Consider the following 24,687-nt stretch of genomic DNA (forward strand, 5'->3'; position numbering starts at 1 on the left):
CTATTAAATTTGATTTTCTCCTGTGAACCTATCTCGTGTCCGTTTGCTTCTTAGTCCAGCTAGAAAATTACCTTTAAGGGGGCCAGGAATTCTTGCTCCTGGACAGTAGGCTATTATCTGAGAATTGTGTTTAGTAAATATTGAGTAAATTGTATTTTGTGGAAGGATTTATTTAGTACATTTGGATTTACAATAAGGCTATGTCCCTTCAGAGAGGACTTCTCTACTTCTTTCTCTGCTATCTGTGAAGATCTTTTTATTTCTACCACAGAAACGACTACTCATGGCCTGTAACTCCTGCTGCCCAAAAAAAGACACCAGGCTTTCAAAGCACAGGCCAGTGTCTTCTCCATAATCTGCAGAGCTATCCAGACCCCAAGCCCACCACACCCTGGGCCCTTCCAGGCGATGGGCAACAAGATACTCCCCTACCGTGTTAAGCAAGACCCCTCTTTGTGTTTTGCTTATCCTCACCGGGTGTGGTATGTAGAAGGCATGGTCAAGGTTGACAGGCACTAGGAATGCAGGCACTTTGGCCTGAAGAGCATAAGGAAGACCGGGCGGGAAGGTGCATTCTACATTCCTGCTATGAAATTCCAAACAGGACAATTTAACAGGACCAGAAAAATTCTCACTCGCGTTTCCCTGCATTGGTCGGTTAAGCATTGCCTTTGGGGTCTGCATCAACCAGTAGAACCTATGAGAGCATCACCGGAAGCAGGTGTTCACAGCGGCACAAAGGAGGAAGAAATGTCATGAGCCATGGCATCACCTGAGCTAAGTATTAAGCATTAGAGATGAGCAGAGACAAGAATAGTGAGTAATAGAAGATTGCTCCCTTTCTTGCGTGATGTGGGCTATTAGATTATCCAGAAGTGACACATCTGGCGATGAACTTGGACACTCCGGAAGAATCTCACGGGCACGGGTTGAGCAGTAAGCAAATACGTAAGTACTTCTTCCGTGCCCATTATTCTAAATCTTGAGTGGTAACTTGCCATACCTCACCTGGCGCCATGAATTTAGTGACCACATTTCCAGTCATTTCTATAGACAGGGACTCCACAAACACGTTTGCCTGGGGACCCAGGCATCCTCAGTGTGGCTCTCGCACCCCAAACCCATTCTCCAGCAAATCCTGTCCGTTCCACTTACACATCTATCCAGAAGCATTCACTTCTCCTTGCTCCCATGCCTGTGCCCCAGTCCAGTCTAACCTCCTCTCCTGACACCATCCTGCTTCCCATGCTACCTATAGGCTCTTGTTCCCACATGCAGCAAGAGGGCGCCTGTGAACACCTAAGTCAGGTCACATCTCCCCTGCTCAGAGCCCTCTGTGGCTCCAACTTACCAGGGGAAAAGACAACGCCCCCACAGCCCGCCCTCATCACCTATCTGGGGGCATTTTTCAACCACTCTCCCTTTTGCTCCCTGGACTCCAGCCACATAGGCCTTCTTATTATTCCTTGCTCCTGCCACAGGGCCTTTGCACTTGCCATTCTCCCTTCTAGGAGTACTCCTTCCCCAGATACCATTGTGATCTAAGCCCTTATCCTCTTCAGATCGCAGTTCAAGGGTCAATTTCTCCGTGAGAGCCCTGAGTGCCCTGCCTGAAACTTCAGCCTCATCCCCTGTACTTTCTAACCCCCTCTTCTGCTTTTTTTTTCCTTTTCCCATAGTACTCACCACCCTCCTATATTCTTCATTTATTAACATCTTTACTTAATTGCTTTCAACTCCAAGAGGGTAAGTGCTTTGCCTGTTGCATTTGCTCCTATGTTCCCCAGCACCTAGCCTGGCAAACAGTCAGTGCCCAGTAAATGCTTGTAGAACTTGTGAATTAATGGTGGCACTTCCTCACAGGGTCATAGTTCATTTTAACTAGTTCTGCATGGGGCTGCTGCAGGATAACTGTTATGGGCCATATCAGGAAACTGTTGTCTAACTCGGGGAGTAAAGGCAACAGCCCACATTTAGTTCAGGAAGAAACAGAGCTTCTGACAGAAGACAGGTGACTTGCCTAAGCTCAGGAGGAGGGCATGGGGTCCGTCGGCCTCCAGATCTGGTGGAGGAAACTGGTGTTAGTGTGGATGTCGTGGCCCTTGGGGAGGTGGTTTTCTTGTGGGGATTCTGTCTCTGGCATATGGATGGGGAGGTCAAGGGCTGCCAGGATTACCCTGGGATGGTGGTTGAACTTTCCTGAGCCAACATCCTACATGCTGCGTGGGGGCATGTGGTCAGGGTGGGGGCTGGATGAAGGAGTCGGGCTCAGCGAGGGGTTGGCGCTCCAGGCTCAGGCGGAGGCAGGTGCCATGAATCCATGAACTTGGAGTAGAGCCGAGAGGGATTCTGAAGCCAAGACTGGCAGGTTTCAAGCCCTAGCTTTGACAACCCAAATGCTCCTCTGTGCATCTTCCCCCTCCTTCAATCCCACCCGCCCCTCCCGCACTGTGGCTCCTTCTACATGTTTGTCCCACAATGATCATACGTATAGCATCGTTTTACGTGTTCTTAAGTTCTACGTATGGTATATTGTGCTCACCAACCTACAATGTCATGTGTGCCCCGAGGACGTGCTTTTGGATTTGTCCATATGGCGATGTGTAGAATCTTTGTTCTTTTGTGTGTCACTAGTTAACTTTTACTTAACGCCCTATAATAAAGTTTCACAAACTTTTGCATAAAGTATTGCGTATCTTTTGTTGGATTTATTTGGAGCCACCTCGAGGTTTTCATTGCTTTTGTAAATGGAATCTTAATATTTTTCCATGCAAAAAACTCTGAGTCGCAGTAAAATGTCAAACTTACCATCTTTTAAAAAAAATTTATCTATTTTATTTGAGAAAGAGAGAACATGAGCGAGAGAGAGAAAGAGAGAGAGCAGGAGCAGGAGGGAGAGGGAGAAGCAGGCTCCCTGCTGAGCAGGGAGCCCGATGCGGGACTCAATCCCAGGACCCCAAGATCATGACCTGAGCTAAAGGTAGATACTTAACCAACTGAGCCACCCAGGCCCCCCTGAAATTTACCATCTTAAAAACTTACCAGTTTTCAGTATGCACAGATGTCAAGTGCAATTACATTGTTGCGCAACCAACTTCCAGAACTCTTTCCCTCTTGTAAGGCTGAAACTCTGTACTCATTAATAACTCCCCATTCCGGGCGCCTGGGTGGCTCAGTCGTTAAGCATCTGCCTTGGGCTCAGGTCATGAACGCAGGGTGGTCCTGGGATCGAGTCCCACATCGGGCTCCCTGCTCTGCGGGAAGCCTGCTTCTCCCTCTCCCACTCCCCCTGCTTGTGTTCCTGCTCTCACTATGTCTCTCTCTGTCAAAAAAATAAATAAAATCTTTTTTAAAAAATAAATAAATAACTCCCCATTCTGCCCCCAGTCCCTGTCCCCTGGCACCCACCATTCTACTAGGCACTAGGTACCTCATAAGAGGGGAATCCTACAATTTTTGTCTTTCTGTGACTGGTACATGTTCAATTCTAGTAGGTACTGTCAAACCATTTTCCAACATGGTAGCCCCTCTCTCCACAGGCTGTGGACAGGTTCCAGTCAATTGCTTCACATTCCCACACTGGTTTTCTGTCTTGAGTTTTTTGTGTTTTCATCATTCTAGTGGGTGTTACTGGATTTAATTTGTTTTTCCCTGATGATTGAGGTTAGTGCAATTTGTGGTCAATCTTTTTTTAAATCTACACTTCCACCAGCCTCCCTGCCCCACTGGATTATCTTATTTCATTTTTTTTTTTTTAAGATTTCTTTTCTTCAGTAATCTCTACACCCAACATGGGGCTCAAATTCACAACCCCGAGATCAAGAGTTGCATGCTCTACCGACTGAGACAGCCAGGTGACCCCATTGGATTATTTTAAAGCAATCCCAGACATCCTTAGCATTTCCTCCAAAAATACTTGCAGGGTGTATCTCTAAAAGATAAGGTTCTCTCTCCCTCTCTCCCTTTTTTAGCAAAACCACAATACCATTGTCATACTTGAATGTTCATTTGATCTGTCATTTTGGATATTCCGGCTAGACAGTCCCGCGGGCTGCAGACAGGGTGGAGGGTGAATTCTTCTGGGTGGAGGCAGCCCCTCCTGGCCCTCACCCTCCCCACTCCCTTTAGACCCTCCGAACCCACTGCTCTCCCTTCAGGTCCCCCCCCCCCAACACACACGCATGCACGCGCGCACACCCCTTGCTTGCCTGACCCTATTTCTTTTCAAAGGCTGCTAGGCGTGTCTCCCACCCAGGTAGCCTGGTGTTTTGATTCTTAAAGCCTCTTATTTTGTTGGTGTGTTTAACCCTGAAGACTGGCCCCGGTCCAACTTTTCTTAAGGTCTTGATTATATCTGTGGCTTCAGTTGGAGGAATTACTTCTTGTGGGCAAAGATCTGTGGGTTCTATGGCTCTTTTGTTTATAACTGGGTGCATTGTTGACCCCCCCCAGAAGCTGGGTTGGGGGAAGAGCCTGGAGGGTTTTACACTGACACCCCAGCTTCTCCCCTGCCCTAGGAAAAATGGGCATTCCAGGGAGGGCTGAATCACATCTTAAGAAAGGGCTAGATTATCCCCAACTGCCTCTGGGAGTAGGCCTCTGTGCAGATACATCCCCACTCTTCTGAGAGCAAGGTTTAACTAGTTACCTGCTCCCTCCGACCTTCGCTCCATACAAAGGGGCTATTCGCTGTCAAGTTTCTTTACCTGGGATCAAAATACAGCCAGTGGCCTCTGGACAGGAGAGGTAGGGGCATGGAAACCAAGCTGGTGACCCTTTAATGCCCTTGGAATTAATCACGCAGCCTACCTCCCAACACCTCGGTGTTCCAGAGTTTCTCCTTCTGCAAACTGGCCAGGCAGGTAACCCCCCACCCAACCTCCCAAACACACCTCCAGTGGAGAGAAGCACCAGTACCCCCCCACCCACAGGGGAGCCCTTCCCACCCCATCCCCACCAGAGCCACCTCCCTGATTTATAGCAAATAATTTCTCAAGCTGCCTTTACTCTTTTGAAATGAAATACTCAGATAATTAAAGCTACTTCCACAGATAATTCTTAAAATGTTCATAAAATAACCCTAACTATAACAAAAAGGTGAGATAAAAGGAGAGACATAATTTTCAAAATCCCCTGGGAACTTGTTACCCGGGCAGACCTGATGATTCAGAATCCACGTTTTTTAAAAAAATCTCCCCGGGGAGTTTGATGTAGCCCCAGGATACTCCTCCCTCCCTGTGGGCTCCCTGGAGCTCCATAAAACCCACAGCTGGCACTGCCTAGATGAAGAGATTTTCTGGTTTTGTGAATTGGAGAATAAACCAGTCAAGTCCCCACCAAGCCAAGCACAATCTTCCAGTTGCCCAGTAGCTGCATGCCCTGGACAATTCCGTGTAAACCCACTTTACATTGACATGCAAAATGGAATTGGGTTCTAGGCTCAGATTAACAGGCTTTCTTCCCCCTACACGAGAATGCACAGGACACCAATTACCAGAAGAAAGGAATCCAGGACAGTTCTTTACTGAGTGGCATTGTCTTGTGTGTGGCTTCCCAGCGACATCTTCTCCCCATTCCCATGGCACCAAAATGCCCCCATAACCTTCCCAAAGGGCCCCTAGGGTGCTTGGCACACCACCCCCCTCCTGGGAGCCATTATTCTGTTCATCACCTTCTAGGTGGTAGGCACTTCTTGACCCCATTTATATTTGTTTGTTTTTTTTTATTTTTATTTTTTTTTAAGATTTTATTTATTTATTTATTTGAGAGAGAGAGAATGAGAGAGAGCACATGAGAGCGGGGAGGGTCAGAGGGAGAAGCAGGCTCCCCACGGAGCAGGGAGCCCGATGTAGGACTCGATCCCGGGACTCCAGGATCATGACCTGAGCCGAAGGCAGTCGCTTAACCAACTGAGCCACCCAGGCGCCCTATATTTGTTTGTTTTAAAGATTTTATTTATTTATTTGAGAAAGAGAGATAGCCAGGGAGAGCCGAGCAGGAGGGAGGGGCAGAGAGAGAGGCAGACTCCCCTTGGGGGCTCGATCATCATCACAATCACGATCACGATCATGGGACCCTGGGATCATGACCCGAGCCTGAGGCAGACAGTTAACGACTGAGCCACCCAGGTGCCCCTAAGATTTTATTTTATTTTTTTTTAAGATTTTATTTATTTATTTGACAGAGAGAGACACAGCGAGAGAGGGAACACAAGCAGGGGGAGTGGGAGAGGGAGAAGCAGGCTTCCCGCAGAACAGGGAGCCCGATGTGGGACTCGATCCCAGGACCCTGGGATCATGATCTGAGCCGAAGGCAGTCGCCCAACCGACTGAGCCACCCAGGCACCCCTTAAGATTTTATTTTTAAGTAATCTCTACACCCAAGGTGGGGCTCAAACTCACAACCCTGAGATCAAGAGTCACATGCTCCACCGACTGAGCCAGCCAGGTGCCCCATTTGTTTTTCTTTTTATCAGAGTACAGCTTGGGCCCTCATTCCAGGAGTTCACAGAGATTGCCTCTGAGAAGAATTAAGAAATGGGAAAGAATCTGACTTGTCAGTGTTGCCTTCTTATCCTACTTTCAGTTCTTAAACTTTTTTTTTAAAGATTTTATTTATTTATTTGACAGACGGAGACACAGTGAGAGAGGGAACACAAGCAGGGGGAGTGGAGAGGGAGAAGCAGGCTTCCCGCTGAGCAGGGAGCCCCATGCAGGTCTCGATCCCAGGACCCTGAGATCATGACCTGAGCTGAAGGCAGACCCTTAACCGACTGAGCCACCCAGGCGCCCCTTAAACTTTTTTCTAACCTTAAAAAAAAAAATTTTTTTTGAACTCATATACTTGGGTCATAACCAATTTTCATAACCTCATTATCAAAAAGATTTCCACAGCTGACCTGTTACGTGAAAAAAATAATTTTCGTTATGGATAGAAGGGTGTAATGTCTAAGATTTGCTTCAAATTTTCAGCGGGGAGCAAGTGGGTGGGAGCGGGGATGAAACCCGACTGGCCAGGAGGTAATCGTGGACCTGGGTGCTCCTTACACTGTTCCACTTTTGGACAGGTTTGAAAACGTCAAAAGTTGATTGAAAACGTATGTGTTGAAAAGAAATAGGCCAGGGTAATAGTCAATCTATCTTTCAGAATTAAGGTCTCCCACCCAGACTGCTTGTGCCCTATTCCCCTTCCTAGTCTATTCCTCCATAGCATTAATTAGCTTCTAAGGCACTATGTAATTTACATGTCATGTCTCTTGTTCATCACGGCCCATGTGCATTGTCGTCTGGTTTAATGCTTTAATAATAAAACGGCTTCATTCTTTCCTGTTTACGGAGAGGTTTTCCAAGGTTGGCAGGAGATTTTTATTTTTAATTACTTGCCCAACACTCTATAATTTGCTTATTATGTCTTCTGTTCATCATCTAAGTTCCACATGGACAAGGATCCATGTCTGGTTTTATTTGCTGATACTTATAACTACATGTGTGGCTTACATTTTGTTTTTACTGGGTGGAGTTAGTATAGAGGTTAAAAGCAGGGATTCTAGAGCCAGCCTGGCTGGGTTCAAATCGAAGCTCTGTCATCTACTAGCTTGGTGACCCTGCGCAAGTCACTTGGCCTCTGCCGGCCTCGGTTTTCTCACCTGTGAAGGGGGCACATAGCGGTACCCACCTCAGGGGGTCGCCACCCTGACTGGTAGGAAGACGCTCTGTAAACGGTGGCCGGTGTTATTTCTGGTTAGAGCACTCATTTTTGGAGTCAAATAGATACGCCTTTGGCGCCTACCCCACCTGTTTTCTCCCGTGAAATGGGGATAACGTTGCCCCACCATAAAGGCGATGGGGATTTTTAAAGGAGTGAACGGGTGTGAGGCCTCCCGCCCGGATGCCTGACCAAAATAACCGCAGTTGTTCCTCGCCAGGCGTCCTGCGGCGGAGTCACCCGCACTCCAAGAGGCGGGCGGGTGCGGACAGACCCCGGATCCCGGCGGCCCCGCCCCTCGCTCGTCTGCGGCGTCAGGTCCGGTTCCATAGTCCTCCCCACACCCGCCACCGGGGGAATACCCGGGAAGGAGGGGGTCTGGCGAGTACGGATGGTGCGGGAAGGGGCTGGCTGGGGGCCGGGGTGGGGCCGCCGGGCCGCCAGAGGGAAGGGAGCGCAGAGACCGGCCGGCCAGAGGGAGGTTGGGCTGGGGGCTGGGAAGTGCTGGCTGTTAGAAAGGGAGGGGCTGGCGAGTAAAAGGATGGACGCTGGGAAGGGGACGCAAGGGGACAGGAGAGAGCCCGCCGGCGAGGGGCCCTGGCTGTGATCCAAGGTAGGACTCGGGGGGCGGGCCGGCCCCGGCGCCGCGCGCAGGGCCGGGTGCGCGGGGCGGGCTGGATCGGGTTGGGAGGTGGGGGCTTGGGACCCGGGGCCGCAGCCGGGGCGTGGTGGGGCCGGGGCGGGGCCGGCGGCAGCTGCGCGCGCCGCGGAGGCTGCGGGCCCCTGACTCCTTGACCTTACTCTCCCGCAGTCACCACCGAACCTGGCGCGGGCTGGCGGGAGGTCGGCGGGGACCATGGGCGCCTCGGCCTCCCGGGGCCGGCCCGCCCGGGTTCCCCCGCCGGAGCCCGAACCCGAGGAGGCGCTGGACCTGAGCCAACTGCCACCGGAGCTGCTCCTGGTGGTGCTGAGCCACGTGCCCCCGCGCACCCTGCTGGGGTGCTGCCGCCGGGTGTGCCGGGGCTGGCGCGCCCTGGTGGACTGCCAGGCCCTGTGGCTGCTCATCCTGGCCCGGGACCACGGCGTCCTGCTGCCGCTCGCCCGCAGCTGCCTGCCCCCAGCCCGCGACGGCAGGCCCAGCCTCCTGGGCCGCTTCTGCGAGCGCCGCCCGATCGGACGCAACCTCATCCGCAACCCCTGCGGCCAGGGTGGGGAAGCACCGGGCCGGAGGGCGGGGCGGGGGAGGCGGGGGGCCGCCCTGGGGGCGGGGCCGGGGCGGGGCTCCACCGGAGCCGGTGGGGGGAGGCGGCGGCCGGCGGGTGGGCGGGCGAGGAACTTGGGCGCAAGCCTCTTGTATTTAACAGAGGGCCTCCGGAAATGGATGGTGCAGCACGGTGGGGACGGCTGGGTGGTGGAGGGAAACAGGTCAACGGTGCCCGGGGCCCCCTCGCAGACCTGCTTCGTGTCTTCCTTCAGGTGAATGTCCCTACCCCGCAAGGGCCGGGCCCGTTGTGAGGAAGACCTGCCCGTTCTCATTGACTTTTCTCCCTCTTTCCTAGCTGGTGTCGCAAAAAGCAGGTGTTGGACCTGGAGGAGGAGGGTTTGTGGCCAGAGCTACTAGATAGTGGCAAGATTGAGATTTGTGTCTCTGACTGGTGAGTATGGTGACAAAAACAGCCCTTTGCTCAGCACTGACCACAGGCGCCATGACCATTGCATGGGTGACTTCATTGAGGCCACCTCTAACAATCCCTTACAGATAAAGAGATGCAGCTCAGGGAGGTGAATGACTTAACCCTTGAGCCCCTCTCCTCACCCCCAAATGGAGCCGGATTGCAAGATGCCAGATTGGATCTAGTTACAGGAGGACTTGGCCCAGCTCAGTCTTGTCTGTGAATGACATGCTCCTTGCCTTAGGAGGTCCCAGTGTAGGATAGTTGCCTAAGTTGACATTCTGGAGCCAGACTTTTCCAGGTCCCTGGCTCTGCATCTTTATGGCTTTGGGCAAGTCCCAGTGTGCCTCGGCATCCCCATCTTTACAAGATAGGGTCACATGTCAAGCACATAGCCAGTGCTTTATAAGGGTGAAGTGTTTTAGTTGTGTTTTTTGGGGTTTTGTTTTTTGTTTTTGTTTTTCTGAGCCTTGATCCTCTGAGAATGTATATTTCAAGACCTCAGATTTTTCAGAGCTTTGGGAGCAATCGAGAGGTTCAGAAAGGGGAGGAGATTTGCTCTGGTGGCACAGCTAGGGATTGGGGAGACCTGAAATTAGGCTCAGACTCCTCTGTAGAGCTTATGCTCTGTAGTGATGGTCTTGAAACTAGGGTATGTGTACACGAAGACTTTCCAATGACCCAGATCATTTCAAAGGCGGCAATTCCAGATCCTCTACAGCTGTGTTCCCTGGTTCTAAAATTACCAGCTACACATCATATCTCTGGTGGTAACATCATATGGTTTGTCCTTGTCCAATCCCTTTCTCAGAGTCCTCAAGTCTTACAGAAAAAGCAAGCCCCTCACTATGGTGTGCGGCCCCCCAGATGTAAAGACTACCAGAGAGTTAGGCAAAGTGACTGCTTGAAATTTCAGCCTTACCAAATTTACTTTTACTTCGGTTTTTTGTTTTGTTTTTAAGTAGGCTCCATGCCCAACGTGGGGCTTGAACTCATAACCCTGAGATTAAGAGTTGTATGCTCTACTGACTGAGCCAGTCAGGTGCCCCCAAGTTCACTTTTTTTTTTTTAAGATTTATTTATTATTTGAGAGAGGCAGGGGGAGGGAGGAGAGACAGATGGAGAGGGAGAGAGAGACCCCCAAGCAGACTCCCAGCTGAGCACAGAGCCAGACATGGGGTTCAATCCCAGAACCCTGAGATCATGTCCTGGCCAAAATCAAGAGTCAGACACTTAACCAACTGAGCCACCCAGGCACTCCCAAATTCACTTTTAACTAAAGACACCCTAACTTACCCCCACTCTGCAAATCCATCTCATTAGGAGATGTGTTTTACAATAAAACTGTTTGTAATTTAGTCATTAGTTATCAAACTGTTGTAACATATTTGTGTTGTTTTGGTCAGCGGTGTGCCCTTTGATCGTAAAAATTAGTGGTTCCCAAATTTTGCTGTCCATTACGCAGGAACACTGAAAACTCCCAATGCCCGGGTCACACCCCATCCCAGTTAAATCAGAGTGCTTGTGGGTGAGAGCTGGGTCTCAGTATCTGAGAAGTTTAGAGCTGACTGCAAAGTTAGTGGGCACAGTCCCCAAGACCAACCTCACGTCGACACCAGCTGTAAGTTTGGGGGATTCGCAAAACCACCCTCACCTTCCATAATTCACTGGGAAGACTCATAGAACTCACTGAACGATTACATGATTACAGTTTATTACAAGGAAAACATAACAGGTCAAAAATGAGCCAAGGGAAGAAGAGCTAGGGCAGCATCGAAACACAGAAGTACCAAACACAGAGCTTCTGTTGCTCTCTTGCCATGGAGTCAGGATGCAATCCTGCCCTGGCAGCCATGTGACAATATGCATGGAATATTGCCGACCGGGGAAGTGCACCTGAGCTTCATTGCCCAGAATTTCTATTGGGGCTTCATCCCGTGGTTAATCTCGGACTGCTGGTCAACTGATAGCACCTGACATATCTTAAGCCACATTGTTGGGTCTTCCTGGAGTGGCTAGCCCCCACGGTGAGACTATGTGTGGATGCGGCCACCCCCCACTGTAATCCCATTGGTAGACTATCCTTATGACCCAAGGTCCCCAGGCAAACAAAGATACTTCCAGCAGCCATAATATTCCAAGGATCCAGAAAGAACCTCCCAGAAGCTGAGAGCAAAGCCCCACCATACCTCCGGACAAGGCTAAATTCTTTGCTATACAATATCTTGTCAACATCCCAGATGATTCCAGGGGTGCCTGGGTGGCTCAGTCATTAAGCATCTGCCTTCAGCTCAGGTCATGATCCCAGAGTCCTGGGATTGAGCCCCGCGTCGGGCTCCCTGCTCACCGGGAAGCCTGCTTCTCCCTCTCCCACTGCCCCTGCTTGTGTTCCTGCTCTTGCTACCTCTCTCCTGTCAAATAAATAAATAAATAAATTCCAGATGATTCCAATCTGCAGCCAAGTCTGGGAACCACTGCTGGGTAATAATTCAATCCAAAGGAAAAATGTTAACACTTAGACCTTTATGGTCACAGAAAAAAATTTTAATTTCTGTTCATATATGTATATTTTGGTATGTGGTTGGCAGAGCGCAGAATGGAGGGGCGGTCTTTTGACCGGTCAGAAGAAAATAAGAATATGTCACTATTACATGAGGACAGAATTGTGTGGGAGAAGTAGAGCAGACATCTAATTCTAAGAAGTAGAATGATGAGAAGTCTCTGAAAGAAGAAACTTATTTGTGTATTTTTACAGCCCGTTACCCTTGAGTTAAACTTTTAACTTCTAGCATCAAAAGTGTACATTTTTTAAATTTACATATTTTATTTATTTATTTAAAGTGTACATGTTTTAGGTATGTGATTCTGAATTATCACAGAGTGAACACATTCATGTTACCAGCTCCTTTCCCATCATTACCCATCCAGGGTAGCCGCCATCCTGAATTCTGTTACCATAGATAAGTTCTGTCCATTTTTTTTTTTTTTAAGATTTATTTATTTGACAGAGAGAGAGAACACAAGCAGGGGGAGAGGCAGAGGGAGAGGGAGAAGCAGGCTCCCCACTGAACAAGGAGCCCGATGTGGGGCTCGATCCCAGGACCCTGGGATCATGACCTGGGCTGAAGGCAGATGCTGAACCAACTGAGCCACCCAGGCGCCCCAAGTTCTGTCCATTTTTGTACTTGAGAGAGAGAGTCCCACAGTATATGTTTTGTTTCTAGCTTCTTTCAACTGCATGTTCGTAAATTGATTCCTAATTGTATGTAACCGCAGTGAGTTTGCTTTCATTGCTGTATACCATTGTTATGTGCATATACCGTAATTTATCCATTTACCATCGATGGACATTGGATGTTGTTGTGTTTTGTTTTTAATATTGCTGGGTATCCCATCGTGACTAAATATAGATTCCCGTGGTCCTTTTATTTTTTTTATTTTTTAAAGATTTTATTTTTAAGTAATCTCTCTACCCGTGTGGGACTCAAATGCTCCACTGACTGAGGCAGCTAGGTGCTCCTCCCGTGATCCTTTTCAATGACTGATATGAAAGTTGTATTTTAAAATGTCAATGTACCCATTGGAAATTACATCTTTTGCCACCATTTAAACATTGAGCAATTTCCATTGTCACCTGAATAATACTGGAGGAGGTGCCTTGAAGGGTGGCTGCTCTGAGTCACTGCTTCGAGAATGCATGTCCTTGTGCACCAGCTGGGGACCTCGTTTAGTACAGGTTCTGAGTCACTGGGTCTGCAGTGGGGCCAAGCTCCCAGGTGACACAGGGCGTGCGGAGCCGAGGATATGTTTTGGATTTGCAGACACGGGGAGGCCATTCTGGGGGGAGGCAGGCAGACACCCAAAGAGATGAGGTGGGCATGTCCAGCCTTCAAGGCCTCCCTCCTCCCACAGGTGGGGAGCCCGACACGACAGTGGCTGTATGTACCGACTCCTTGTCCAACTTCTAGATGCCAACCAGACTGTCCTGGATAAATTCTCTGCTATGCCCGTTCCCATCCAACAGTGGAACAACAATGTCTGCTTTCAGGTGAGTCTCTGGCAGGGACACGGGGAGAGGGGTGGTAGGGCCTGGGAACGTTATCTATTACCTCTTGTGGTTTCTATAAGGAGGGCTCTGCTGGGGATGCTTCTGGTTCCTGTCTCTTGGGCGGTTGCTTTCAGACAATGGCTGGAGCTGAAGAGCTGGGTGGGGTGTGTGTGTGCGTGTGCGTGTGTACATTTGTGTACGTGTGCATATAGCATCTGGTGGCTTCATTTAGTCCCAGAGCTTCAGTGTGGCATCTCTCTGCGAGGGCTGGTTTGAACTTCCTCAAATCATGGCAACCTCAGGGCAGCCAGACTCAACTTACTAGTGGCTCAGGATTCCACCAGGAAGGTTCTAGAGAAACCAAAAGAAGCTACATTGCCTTTTCTGACTTAGCTTTGGAAGTCACTTGGCGGAAGTCACTCAGCATTACTTCCGCCATGCTCCTGCTTACGAACAAAACCCACCCACCCAGACTCAAGGAGACAGGAATTAGGATGAGGAACCATGCGATTCCGCTGAGCCAGAAGGCCCCAGGCTCAGCTTTCAAGAAGAAGGCTGGGGTGCAACCTGCCTGATCTCTTCTCTACCTACAGGTCACCCACGTGTTCTCCAACATCAAGATGGGCGTCCGCTTTGTGTCTTTCGAACACTGGGGCCAGGACACGCAGTTCTGGGCTGGTCACTATGGAGCCCGTGTGACCAATTCCAGCGTGGTCGTGCGGGCCCGGTTGTCTTAGTCGAGGGCTGTCCTTGCCCAACAACCTGACCGGTGCCTTCTAGGACTGGGGACCACTGGCCAGGACTTCTCATTAACCAAGGGCACGTACCTCCCTGGCATCCTGGGTACTCCAGGATCCCTTCGAGGGTTCTGCCAGGTCCCCTCTTCAGGTTCTAGAAACTACTAGAAGAAAGTTCTTACTTCAAAGTTACCTACTGCTGTTATAGGGCAGTCCTCCTTCCGGAGGCCCCCTGATTCAGCCCCAGTCCCATCTGGCCTGTCTCCTCTCCTTTCTGCTTTCAGGGGGCTTTATCGGTCCCTTTAGAGAAGGCCACTCATCCCTGAAGTAGAACCTCGTCCTTATAGCTGGGAAAATTCCAGCCACCTTGGGTGGCAAACTTAACCCCCTGCAGCTTCAAGGCTGGGAACCAGGTTTCACAGCTGAAAGTCAGCCAGCTCAAAAAATGTGTGGAGACCCTCAAGGACCCCTGTGATTGTATGGTGTATAAAATTATTTTTTATTTTGAAATTTTGCGCAAACATCAAGAGAATAATATATCAGCAACAACTATCTGCCAATCATATGTAATAAATTTATTATTTTGCCAAAAGTGCCTCAGATCTTTGAAGTAGGAAATATAACTTTACTGTCTTGGTTACTACTTGGTTTGAAAGCAACAAATTGTCCCAGTGGGGGAGAGGAAACTACAGAAGAAAACTCCCAATAGAAGGGACAGTGGGTCTGGGTACAGCATCAGGGTGACACCACACTTGTGACTTTCTAGTTGGGAGCCAGGATCAGGCTGTCCTCATGCCAGTCCAGGGTCATGGCTAACTCACGGCTGGTGGGTCAGTGAAATGTTCTAGGTCATCTTTTTTTTTTTTTTTTAAGATTTTATTTTATTTTATTTTTTTAAAGATTTTATTTATTTATTTAATTGACAGGGAGAGAGAGAGAGAGACAGCGTGAGAGGGAACACAGCAGGGGGAGTGGGAGAGGGAGAAGCAGGCTTTCCGCGGAGCAGGGAGCCCGATGCGGGGCTCGATCCCAGGACCCTGGGATCATGACCTGAGCCGAAGGCAGTCGCCTAACCAACTGAGCCACCCAGGCGCCCCTAAGATTTTATTTTTAAGTAATCTTTACACCCAGTGTGGGGCTTAACTCACAACCCTGAGATCAAGAGTCGCACACTGTACTGATGGAACCAACCAGTTGCCCCTAGATGTTCTAGGTCTTCTGATGTGATGCACCTGAAATGTGCCATTGCCTTTGCTGTATCCCAGGATGAACTGCTCATTGGAGGGGTCAGGCCTTCCGCCCCTTTCTTGCCATAGAAGGGAAACACCAGCAGAGAAGGAGCCAAACACACCCAGAGGTTGGCATGTTTTGCCAGTTTCTTAAAGAAGGGGTTGTGACAGGTTGAAACAGACATAAGAGTCATGACCAGATGGAGCGTGTGGGCCTTGAGTAGATACTGGTTTGGACAGTTCAGCTCTAGATGGTATTTTTGAGTCAACTGGGGGAATTCAGATATGAGGAATATGGGAAACATCTAGGAAGGGAAAGATGGAGACCACTGCCTTAAAAAAAAAAGCAGCCATATAATTTAATTTTGGCACGTGTTGTATATGTGTGTGTGTGTGTATGCCAGTTAATGATATCACTTTATACACATACGTGTGCATACAATTATTTATATCCTGGGTTACCTTCTGGGTGTGTGTGTGTGTGTAGATATGTATATATATATATTCAGAAGAATAAGAATATTACCTATAGGGGCACCTGGCTGGCTCAGTCCGTAGAGCATGTGACTCTTGATCTCAGGGTCGTGAGTTCAAGCCCCATGTTGGGCGTGGAGCCTAGTTAAAATAAAAAAAGAATATTAACTACAGTGTTACAGGGTTAGTGCAATGGTGATCTCTGGCCGTGGTGATTTTGTATTTGTTTTGCTTATCTGTATTTCTCATTTTCTGAGCATGTATTGGTGTATAGAAGTGACACAGGAAGACGAATACATAGTATCCTCCAATGCAACCTCCCTCCCCTTCCAGGAGGAACCACATTTCAAAGGCATCTTTGCTGACAGGGTTTTTGCTCGTTTTATTTTGTTATGGAGAATTTGAAATATATACAGAAGCAGAGAGAAGAGTATTCTAACCATGTATCGACTCCCCAGCACCAGTTTTATCAGATTATGGCCAGTCTTCAGCCCACATCCCCATCGATTCTCCCCTCTTCCATATTGTTTTTTTTAATATTTTTTTTTAAAGATTTTATTTATTTATTTGTGTGAGAGAGAATGAGAGAGAGCACATGAGAGGGGGGAGGGTCAGAGGGAGAAGCAGACTCCCTGCCGAGCAGGGAGCCTGATGTGGGACTCGATCCCGGGACTCCAGGATCATGACCTGAGCCGAAGGCAGTCGCTTAACCAACTGAGCCACCCAGGCGCCCAATACTTTTTTATTTTGAAACAATCTTAAACATAACAGAGAAGTTATAGGTATGGCACAAAGCCCTTTCCCCTTGAAACATATAGTACATTTCCAGCATCACTGCAAAATTCTTTTGTGTGTATTTTCTACATCTGAGGACATTCTCCTGCATAACCACAATACAACCATCCAAATCGTGATGGTCACGTCAATTCAATAACTGCCCCAAAGGTCTAAGCTAGCTGGCCTTGCCTTAGAAAGACCTGTTGGCAAGGCGACCGGGTGGCTCAGTCGGTTAAGCATCTGACTCTTGATTTTGGCTCAGGTCATGATCCCAGGGTCATGAGATCGAGCACCGTGCTGGGCATGGAGCCTGCTTAAGATTCTCTCTTTTCCCCTCCCCTCTTCCCACCTCTCTCTCTTGAAAGAAAGAAAGAAAGGAAGGAAGGAAGAAAGACAAGAAAGAAAGAAGGAAGGAAAGAAGGGAAGGGAGGAAGGAAGACCTTTTTGCTGGGATGCCTGGTTGGCTCAATCAGTTGGACATCTGCCTTCGGCTCAGGTCATGATCCTAGGGTCTGGGATCGAGCCCCACGTCGGGCTCTCTGCTCAGTGGGGAGCCTGCTTCTCCCTCTGCCTGCCACTCCCCCTGCTTGTGCTCTCTCTCTCTCCGTGTCAAATAAAAAACTAAAATCTTAAAAAAAAAAAAAAAAAAAAAAAGGCCTGTTTGCAAAGTTGGTCCTTAGCTGGCATCTGGGAACTTGAATTTTGGAAGTGTTCCCACCATTACCTAACTGATAAGGGTGGCTCTTGGCGCTTAGACTATTTGTGCAAACAGTATGGTTTATGCTGAACACTTGCTGTCATTCTGGGGGTCTGGGATTTTGGTACAAGCCAGGCAGAAAGAAGGTGTCTCTAGGACTAACCCCCCAGTGAAACCCTGGGGTGCTGAGTCTCTGATGAGCTTCCCTGGGCATCACACACCTGCTGCTACATTTTTGTTGCTGGGTCAAGAGTACACTCTGCATGACCCCTCAGGGGAGGGAGAGGACCCAAGGAACCTGCCCATAACCCTCCAGTGTCTGTATCTTTTTCCCTTATGATCCAGCTGTGCCTACAACCGCACCACTGTGAGTACAACTATGTACTGAGTTTCATGAGTCCTGGCAAATATCTGAGCATGGGGTAGTCCTGAGATTATACACACAGACACACACACACACAGAGTGACACACACACACACATGTTGGTTTGTTTTCTATATATTATGACATTTTGAGAGCTTAAAAGGCCTTTTTGGGGCGCCTGGGTGACTTGGTCGGTTAGGCCTCTGCCTTTGGCTCAGGTCCTCATCCCAGCGTCCTGGGATAGAGCCCCACGTCGGGCTCCCTGCTCAGTGGGGAGCCTGCTTCTCCCTCTACCCTTCCCCACTGCTCATGATCTCTCTCATTCTCAAATAAATAAATCTTAAAAAAAAAAAAAAAGACCTTTTTGGCTAGGGAGACATTGTGCCTTCTAGCCAATTCTTAGAGACAGCAAAGAACCCAGCCTGAGAATGCCTTTGATACACAAACGAACCAGTCCAGAGCCAGACTTCCTCCAACCGGCTCCAGGCACTGTTCCTCAGCCTCATCGCCCAAGGCCCAGGCAACTAGGGACCACCCCTACTGAAATCACGCACACTGACCAGTCCTAAATGGTTCACCCTGCCCTGCCATTCCAGAGGAACCCCAATAAAGGCCGTGGCTTAAACCTTCCCCTACGTCCTGCCTCCTGCCTCCTGGCCATGCTGTCTTTCCCATGGGGCCCTGCGCGGCACCCCTCCTGTCTCCCGGACCCGAGTGTAATAAACCAATTTCCCGAGCCTCTCCTCCATCTCCCCTTGTGCCTGCACCCAACACACCATCTTGTGAAAGAATACAAAACAATAAAATGTTGTATGCTTGTAATACACGCTAGAGAGATCATCCAGATCAGGGAGAGCTACTGCAAAAACAAGGGGTGTGCGTGTGTGTGTGTGTAGGTGCGTGCGTGGGACACTCTTGTTTTTGCAGCCAGTGCAGTATTGGAAATAAGCACAAGGCTCTGTAAATAATGATTTTTGCTATAATTTTGGCCTGTTGGAGACTTTAGAGAAAAGGAGGCAAGATGCAGAGAGGCCACTTTCGATCTACAGGCAAATGCCCCTTTGGAGTTTTATTTTACCTTCAGTTTGATTGTTAGTTTTTTTAAATAGATCTTTTTTTAAAGAGCAGTTTGAGGTTCATGGTGAAATTGAGCAGGAAGTGCAGATCCAGTATATTCCTCTCCCCACACGGAAGCCTTCCCCACTACCAACAGTCCCCACCAGAGAGGGACATTTGTCACAATCCCTGAACGTACATCAACACGTTATTTATGACCCAGAGTCCATTGTTCACATTAGGGCTCACTCTTGGTGTCATACATGGTATGGGTTAGGACAAATGTATGATGACATGTATCCACCATTATAGTATCACATGGAATAGTTTCACTGCCCTAAAAACCCTGTTCTGCCTGTTCGTCCCCTCCCCCCTCCTCCCCGACCTCTGGCAACCGCTGATTCTTTTACTGTCCCCATAGTTTTGCCTTCCAGAATGTCATAGCTGGAATCATATGGTATGTAGCTTTTTTTCAGATTGGTTTCTTTCACTTAGTAATATACACTTAAGGTTCTTCCATGTCTTTATATGGCTTGATAGCTCATTTGTTTTTAGCCCTGCATAATAGTCCATCGTCTGGATGGACCACAGTTTACTTATCCATTCAGCTACTGAAGGACATCTTGATTGCTTCCAAGTTTGGGCGATTATGAATAAAGCTGCTATAAACATCTGTGTGCAGGTTTTTGCATGTGGACATGAGTTTTCAACTCTTTGGGGTAAATGCCAAGAGGCTTGATTACTGGATCATATGGTAAGAGTATGTTTAATTTGGTAAGAAACTATCTTCCAAAGTGGCTGGACCCCATTGTTCATTCCCACCAACAATGAATGGGAGTGAGTTCCTGTTGCTCCTCACCCTCATCAGCACATGGCATTGTCAGTGTTCTGGATTTGGGCCAATCTTTTTTTTTTTTTTTTGACAGAGAGAGAGAGAGTGCACAAGCAGGGGAAGTGACAGGCAGAAGGAGAGGGAGAAGCAGGCTCCCCGCTGAGCAGGGAGCCCAATGCAGGGCTCGATCCCAGGACCCTGAGATCATGACCTGAGCCGACAGCAGACGCTTAACCGACTGAGCCACCCAGGTGCCCCAGTTTGGGCCATTCTAATAGGTGTGTAGTTGGAAGCTCTTTCTGCCCACCGGTCCTATCCCCACAGTTTAATAAAACCACCTTTTTCTGCACTGAAAAAAAAAAATAGGTGTGTAGTAGTAGCCCATTGTTGTTTTAATTTGCATTTCCCCAATGACATATGATGTCAAGCATCTTAGATGCTTATTTGCCATCTGTGTTATCTTCTTTGGTGAGATGTCTGCTCGGGTCTTTGTTCATTTTTGAATCAGATTGTTCATTTTCTCATTGAGTTTGAAGAGTTCTTCATATATTTTGGATAGCAGTTGTTTATCAGATATGTCTTTTCCAAATATTTGTCCCCCCGGTCTGTGGCTTGTCCTCCCACTCCCTTGAAGGAGTGTATACTTTCGAGTACGTCAATTTGAGCTCTAAGATTGACAAGGTAAAAAGGGCTTAGGAAAGCTGTTCTCCTCATTGGGACTTGGAACAAGATCTTCCAGTTCTTCCACAGAGCTTTGCTGCTGCCAAAGAAAAGCTTCTGGCTTTTCTGGATTCCTGCACTCACAGATCTTAATTGCCTGGACCTGACTCTAAGCCCGAACCTGATACTGTCTGCTGGGGACTGTTTCTTTCTCAGCATGAACTGTGCTCAGTGGAAAGGAGGCATCCACTCAGTGAACAGGGCTTCACTCTAGGACGTTGGCAGGTGGAAAACAGCCTGAACTGTGCAAACATCATGGACCCCGGCTGGACCACCTGGGTCACATAAGAATGCCCACAGGAAAAGGCTTCTTTTTGGAAGGAACTGTCGAAAATCAAGCTACTGCTCAGCTCTCTATTTCTGGTGTGGATCCTAACTTCTAATGCAGTTCTATCTTGTGATTCCTGCCAAGAGCTGCAAGCTGGGGGAGAGCCCATCACAGGGACTGTGACCCCCCTGGGCACATCACATTGGACTCTGGACCCCTGTGGAGGGGTGTCGCACTGCTGTTGGCTTGTGTTCTGCTTTCCCGATTAGTGGCAGTTTGCAACGATGTACTCAGTCTGACTCTACTTCCCTCCTCTTTCCCCTGATATGTGCACCTCGGGAAGGCAGCCTGATTACTAAATGCAGCTGTCCTGAGATGAGGCTGATCTTCTTCAGGCTGCTCACTGGATAAATGATCAGGACAAAAGGGGTAGGGGTTGTATTAAATGATTCTGAAAATTGTTGAATATTCAGGTTTTTGTCCTGACCAATTCCTGGATATGGTGTGTCTTTCTCTCTTTTTTAAAAGATTTTATTTATTTATTTGACAGAAAGAGAAAGAGAGCACAAGCAAAGGGAGCCACAGGAAGAGGGAGGCAGAGGGAGAAGGAGAAGCAGGCTCCCTGCTGAGCAAGGAGCCCGATGCAGGGCTCCATCCCAGGACCTGGGGATCATGGCCTGAGCCGAAGGCAGCCGCCTAACCGACTGAGCCACCCAGGCACCCCATAGTGTGTCGTTCTCATTAACTTTTATAAAAATGTTTTTCTCTTGAAAAAAGCATAGAAGACACTAGAGAATCCCTTACTGCAGAGATAAAAGAACTAAAATCCAGGCAGGCCAGAAATTAAAATGCTACAACCAAGATGCATACCCAAACAGAAGCCATAAGAATGTTTTTCCGTGAAAATGCTTTTGTCCCTTATTGCATCCAACCCTTCTGGATGAAAAGTTTGAATGAGAATTTTAAAATAAATTTGGAATTCTTAAGTACACACACACACACACATATGCACACAAACTGTTACAGCTAATAACTTAATAACTGAATTCAGGAAAGTTGCAGGATACAAGATCAGTATACAAATTTCACTTGAATTTTTATACGCTACCAATGATCATCTGAACATGAAATTAAGAAAACAATTCCATTTACCATAGCATTAAAATGAATAAAATACATAGGAATAAATTTAACCAAGGAAGTGAAAGACTTGTTCACTGAAAACTACCAAACATTGCTGAAAGAAATTAAAGAAGACATAAATAAATGGAAAGATACCCCAGGTTCATTTACTGGAAGACTTAACATTGTCAAGATGACAATACTCTCCAAATTGATCTACAGATTCAATATAATCCCTATCAAAATTCCAACTACCTTTTTTGTAGAAATGGACAAGCTTATCCTAAAATTCATATGGAATTGCAAGGGGCCCCAATTGCAATTTTAAGCAATCTTAAAAAAGAATAAAATTACAGGATTCACACTTTTGAGTTTCAAGACTTGGTACAAAACTACAGTAATCAAAACAGTGTGGTACTGACATAAAGATAGACATATAGATCAATGGAATAAAATTGAGAGTCCAGAAAAAATCTCATCTACAGCCAATTGATCTCCTGCAAAGGTATCAATACCATCCAATGGGAAGAGAATTGCTTTTTCAACAAATGGTGTGAGACAACTGGATAACCATGTAAAAGAATGAAATCGAATCCTTACCTCACACCATATACAAAAATCAACTCACAGTGGATCAAAGACTTAAATCTAAGAGCCAAAACTATAAAGTTCTTAGAAAATGTAGGAGTCAATCTTCATGACCTTGGATTTGGCAATTGATTCTTAGATATGGCACCAAAAGCACAAGCCACAGAAACAAAGATAGATAAATTGGACTTCCTCCAAGTTAAAAACTGATGTGCGTCAAAGGACACCATCAAGAGAGTGAAAAGACAACTTACAGAATGGAAAAGAATATTTGCAAATCATTATCTGATAAAAAGCCTAGTATCCAGAAGATAGAAAGAACTCTCACACTCAACCATGAAAAAATAGCCCAGTTTTTAAATGGGCAAAGAACACGAATAGATACTCCTTTCTGCAAAGAAGATATATAAGTGGTTGATAAATACACGGAAATATGTTCAACAACATTAGTCATTATGGAAATGCAAATCAAAACCACAGTGAGACACCACTTTACACCCACTAAGATGACTATGAGCAAAAGCGTGGAAAATAACAAATGGTGGTGGTGATGTGAAAAATTGGAACCTCAGACGCTGCAGGTCTGTGGGAATGTGAAATGGTACAGCTGCGTGGGAAGGCAGTCTGACAGGCCTTCAAAAAGTTAAACGTAGGGGCGCCTGGGTGGCTCAGTCGTTAAGCGTCTGCCTTCGGCTTGGGTCATGAGCCCAGGGTCCTGGGATCGAGCCCCGCATTGGGCTCCCTGCCCCGCGGGAAGCCTGCCTCTCCTTCTCCTCTCCATTCACCCTGCTTGTGTTCCCTCTCTCACTGTGTCTCTCTCTGTCAAATAAGTATATAAAATCTTAAAAAAAAAAAAAGTTAATTACCATATGACCTGGCAATTTCATTCCTACACATATACCTAAGGAGCCTTGAAAACGTGTTCACACAAAAACGTGTACGTGAATGTTCAGAGCAGCATTGTTCATAGTAGCTAAGAAGTGGAAGTAACCCAAATGTATCAACTGATGAATGGATAAACAAAATGAAATATATCCATACAATGGAATATTATTCAGCCAGAAAAAGGATTGGAGGTGGGGAGGAATGAGATATGGAGCCACACTACAACATGAAGGCACCTTGAAAACCTTATGTTCAACGAAAGAAAGCAACATATGATATGATTCCATTTCTGTGAAATGCCCAGAATAGGCAAATCCATAGGGACAGAAAATAGACTAGTGGTTGTCAGGGGATGAGGAGAGGAGGAAGGGAGAGTGACGCTTATTGGTAGTTTCTTTATGGAGGGATGAAATGTTCTGGAACTATATGGTGAAGATGGTTGTACAACACTGTGAATGTACTAAAAGCCATTGAATTGTACATTTTTAAAGATTTTATTTATTTGAGAGAGAGAGAGACTGAGAGAGAGGGAGAGAGAAGGAGCAGGGCAGAGGGAGAGGGACAAGCAGACTCTCCACTGAGCAGGGAGCCCGATGCGGGGCTCGATCCTAGGACCCCGGGATCATGACTTGAGCCAAAGGCAGATGCTTAACTGACTGAGCCACCCAGGTGCCCCTGAATTGTACATTTTTAAATGACTAACGTGGAGTACAATATATTATGTGAATTTTACCTCAATAATAAAAAAAAAGTTTGGGAAAAAAATGTAAAGTGATGACAACTGAATGAGCCACACTGATGTTAACAAAAAAGGAGAAACACAACCTTGGCCCCTGGGGAGGTACCAGAGTCGGGGGAGAGACATTGGTGGTCTGCATCTTTCAGAACTTCCCTGGGAAGCCAAAGCGTTGCTGGCTAGCCCTCCAACCGGTCACATGACCGAGCTGATGAGGCAACAGCAGGAGGTGACCCCGGCCCTGAATGCGTCCCCCTGCCGTCCGTGCTCATGAGGTGGACAAACTGGCAATCATGGAAAAGCAAAATGTTTGGAACTGCCTGCTTCGGGCATTCCCTCTGAAAACAGGCCCTGAACCGAACCATCTGGACTGGCCTGGCAAGCCTGGGGTGGGAAGGCCCCAGGGCAGAGGCCACCCTGGGGGTCCTGTAAACCTGTCCTGCCTGATGGGCACATGTCACATCCTCACAGTGATAAAGTCTTTGCTTCTGGGGGGATCCCACAAGTCCCCTCTGGGATTATTCTTGGGTGTGTTGTGCCTTAACACGTCTTTCTAGTCAGCTTTGGCCTGGTGACCAGAAGGTGCTGGCCCTAAGCTGATGTCTCAAGCATCACAAAGGTTCGTCTAGAAACTCCGGTTAATGGGGTTTGCCTTAACTGGCTAAGTCCTGGACCCTGGGGGCCATAACTGACCACCGCCTTGGGGGATCCGACTGATAATGATTTGGCTATAAGGTTGCCTTGGCCAAGGGTCAATGGAGGGGACTGCAGAGAAGA

General features: G+C 47.8%; 1 protein-coding gene across 2 annotated transcripts; it reads left to right on the forward strand.

Moving 5' to 3' along the window:
- Positions 1 to 7,976: 7,976 nt before the first annotated feature.
- On the forward strand, positions 7,977 to 14,699 carry FBXO27 (F-box protein 27). 2 transcript variants are annotated; one of them, XM_044922252.1, is made up of 6 exons: positions 7,977 to 8,022; positions 8,516 to 8,912; positions 9,069 to 9,180; positions 9,264 to 9,359; positions 13,290 to 13,425; positions 14,019 to 14,699. In XM_044922252.1, the coding sequence occupies exons 2-6, from the start codon at positions 8,561 to 8,563 to the stop codon at positions 14,160 to 14,162; spliced, it is 840 nt and encodes a 279-aa protein (XP_044778187.1). In that variant the 5' UTR covers positions 7,977 to 8,022; positions 8,516 to 8,560; the 3' UTR covers positions 14,163 to 14,699. The 2 variants fall into 2 exon arrangements, with proteins under 2 accessions (XP_044778187.1, XP_021556743.1); XM_021701068.1 differs by lacking the exon at positions 7,977 to 8,022 and adding an exon at positions 8,152 to 8,317.
- Positions 14,700 to 24,687: the final 9,988 nt, after the last annotated feature.

Source organism: Neomonachus schauinslandi, chromosome 16, assembly GCF_002201575.2.
Source record: "Neomonachus schauinslandi chromosome 16, ASM220157v2, whole genome shotgun sequence".
In the NCBI taxonomy this organism is placed as follows: domain Eukaryota; kingdom Metazoa; phylum Chordata; class Mammalia; order Carnivora; family Phocidae; genus Neomonachus; species Neomonachus schauinslandi.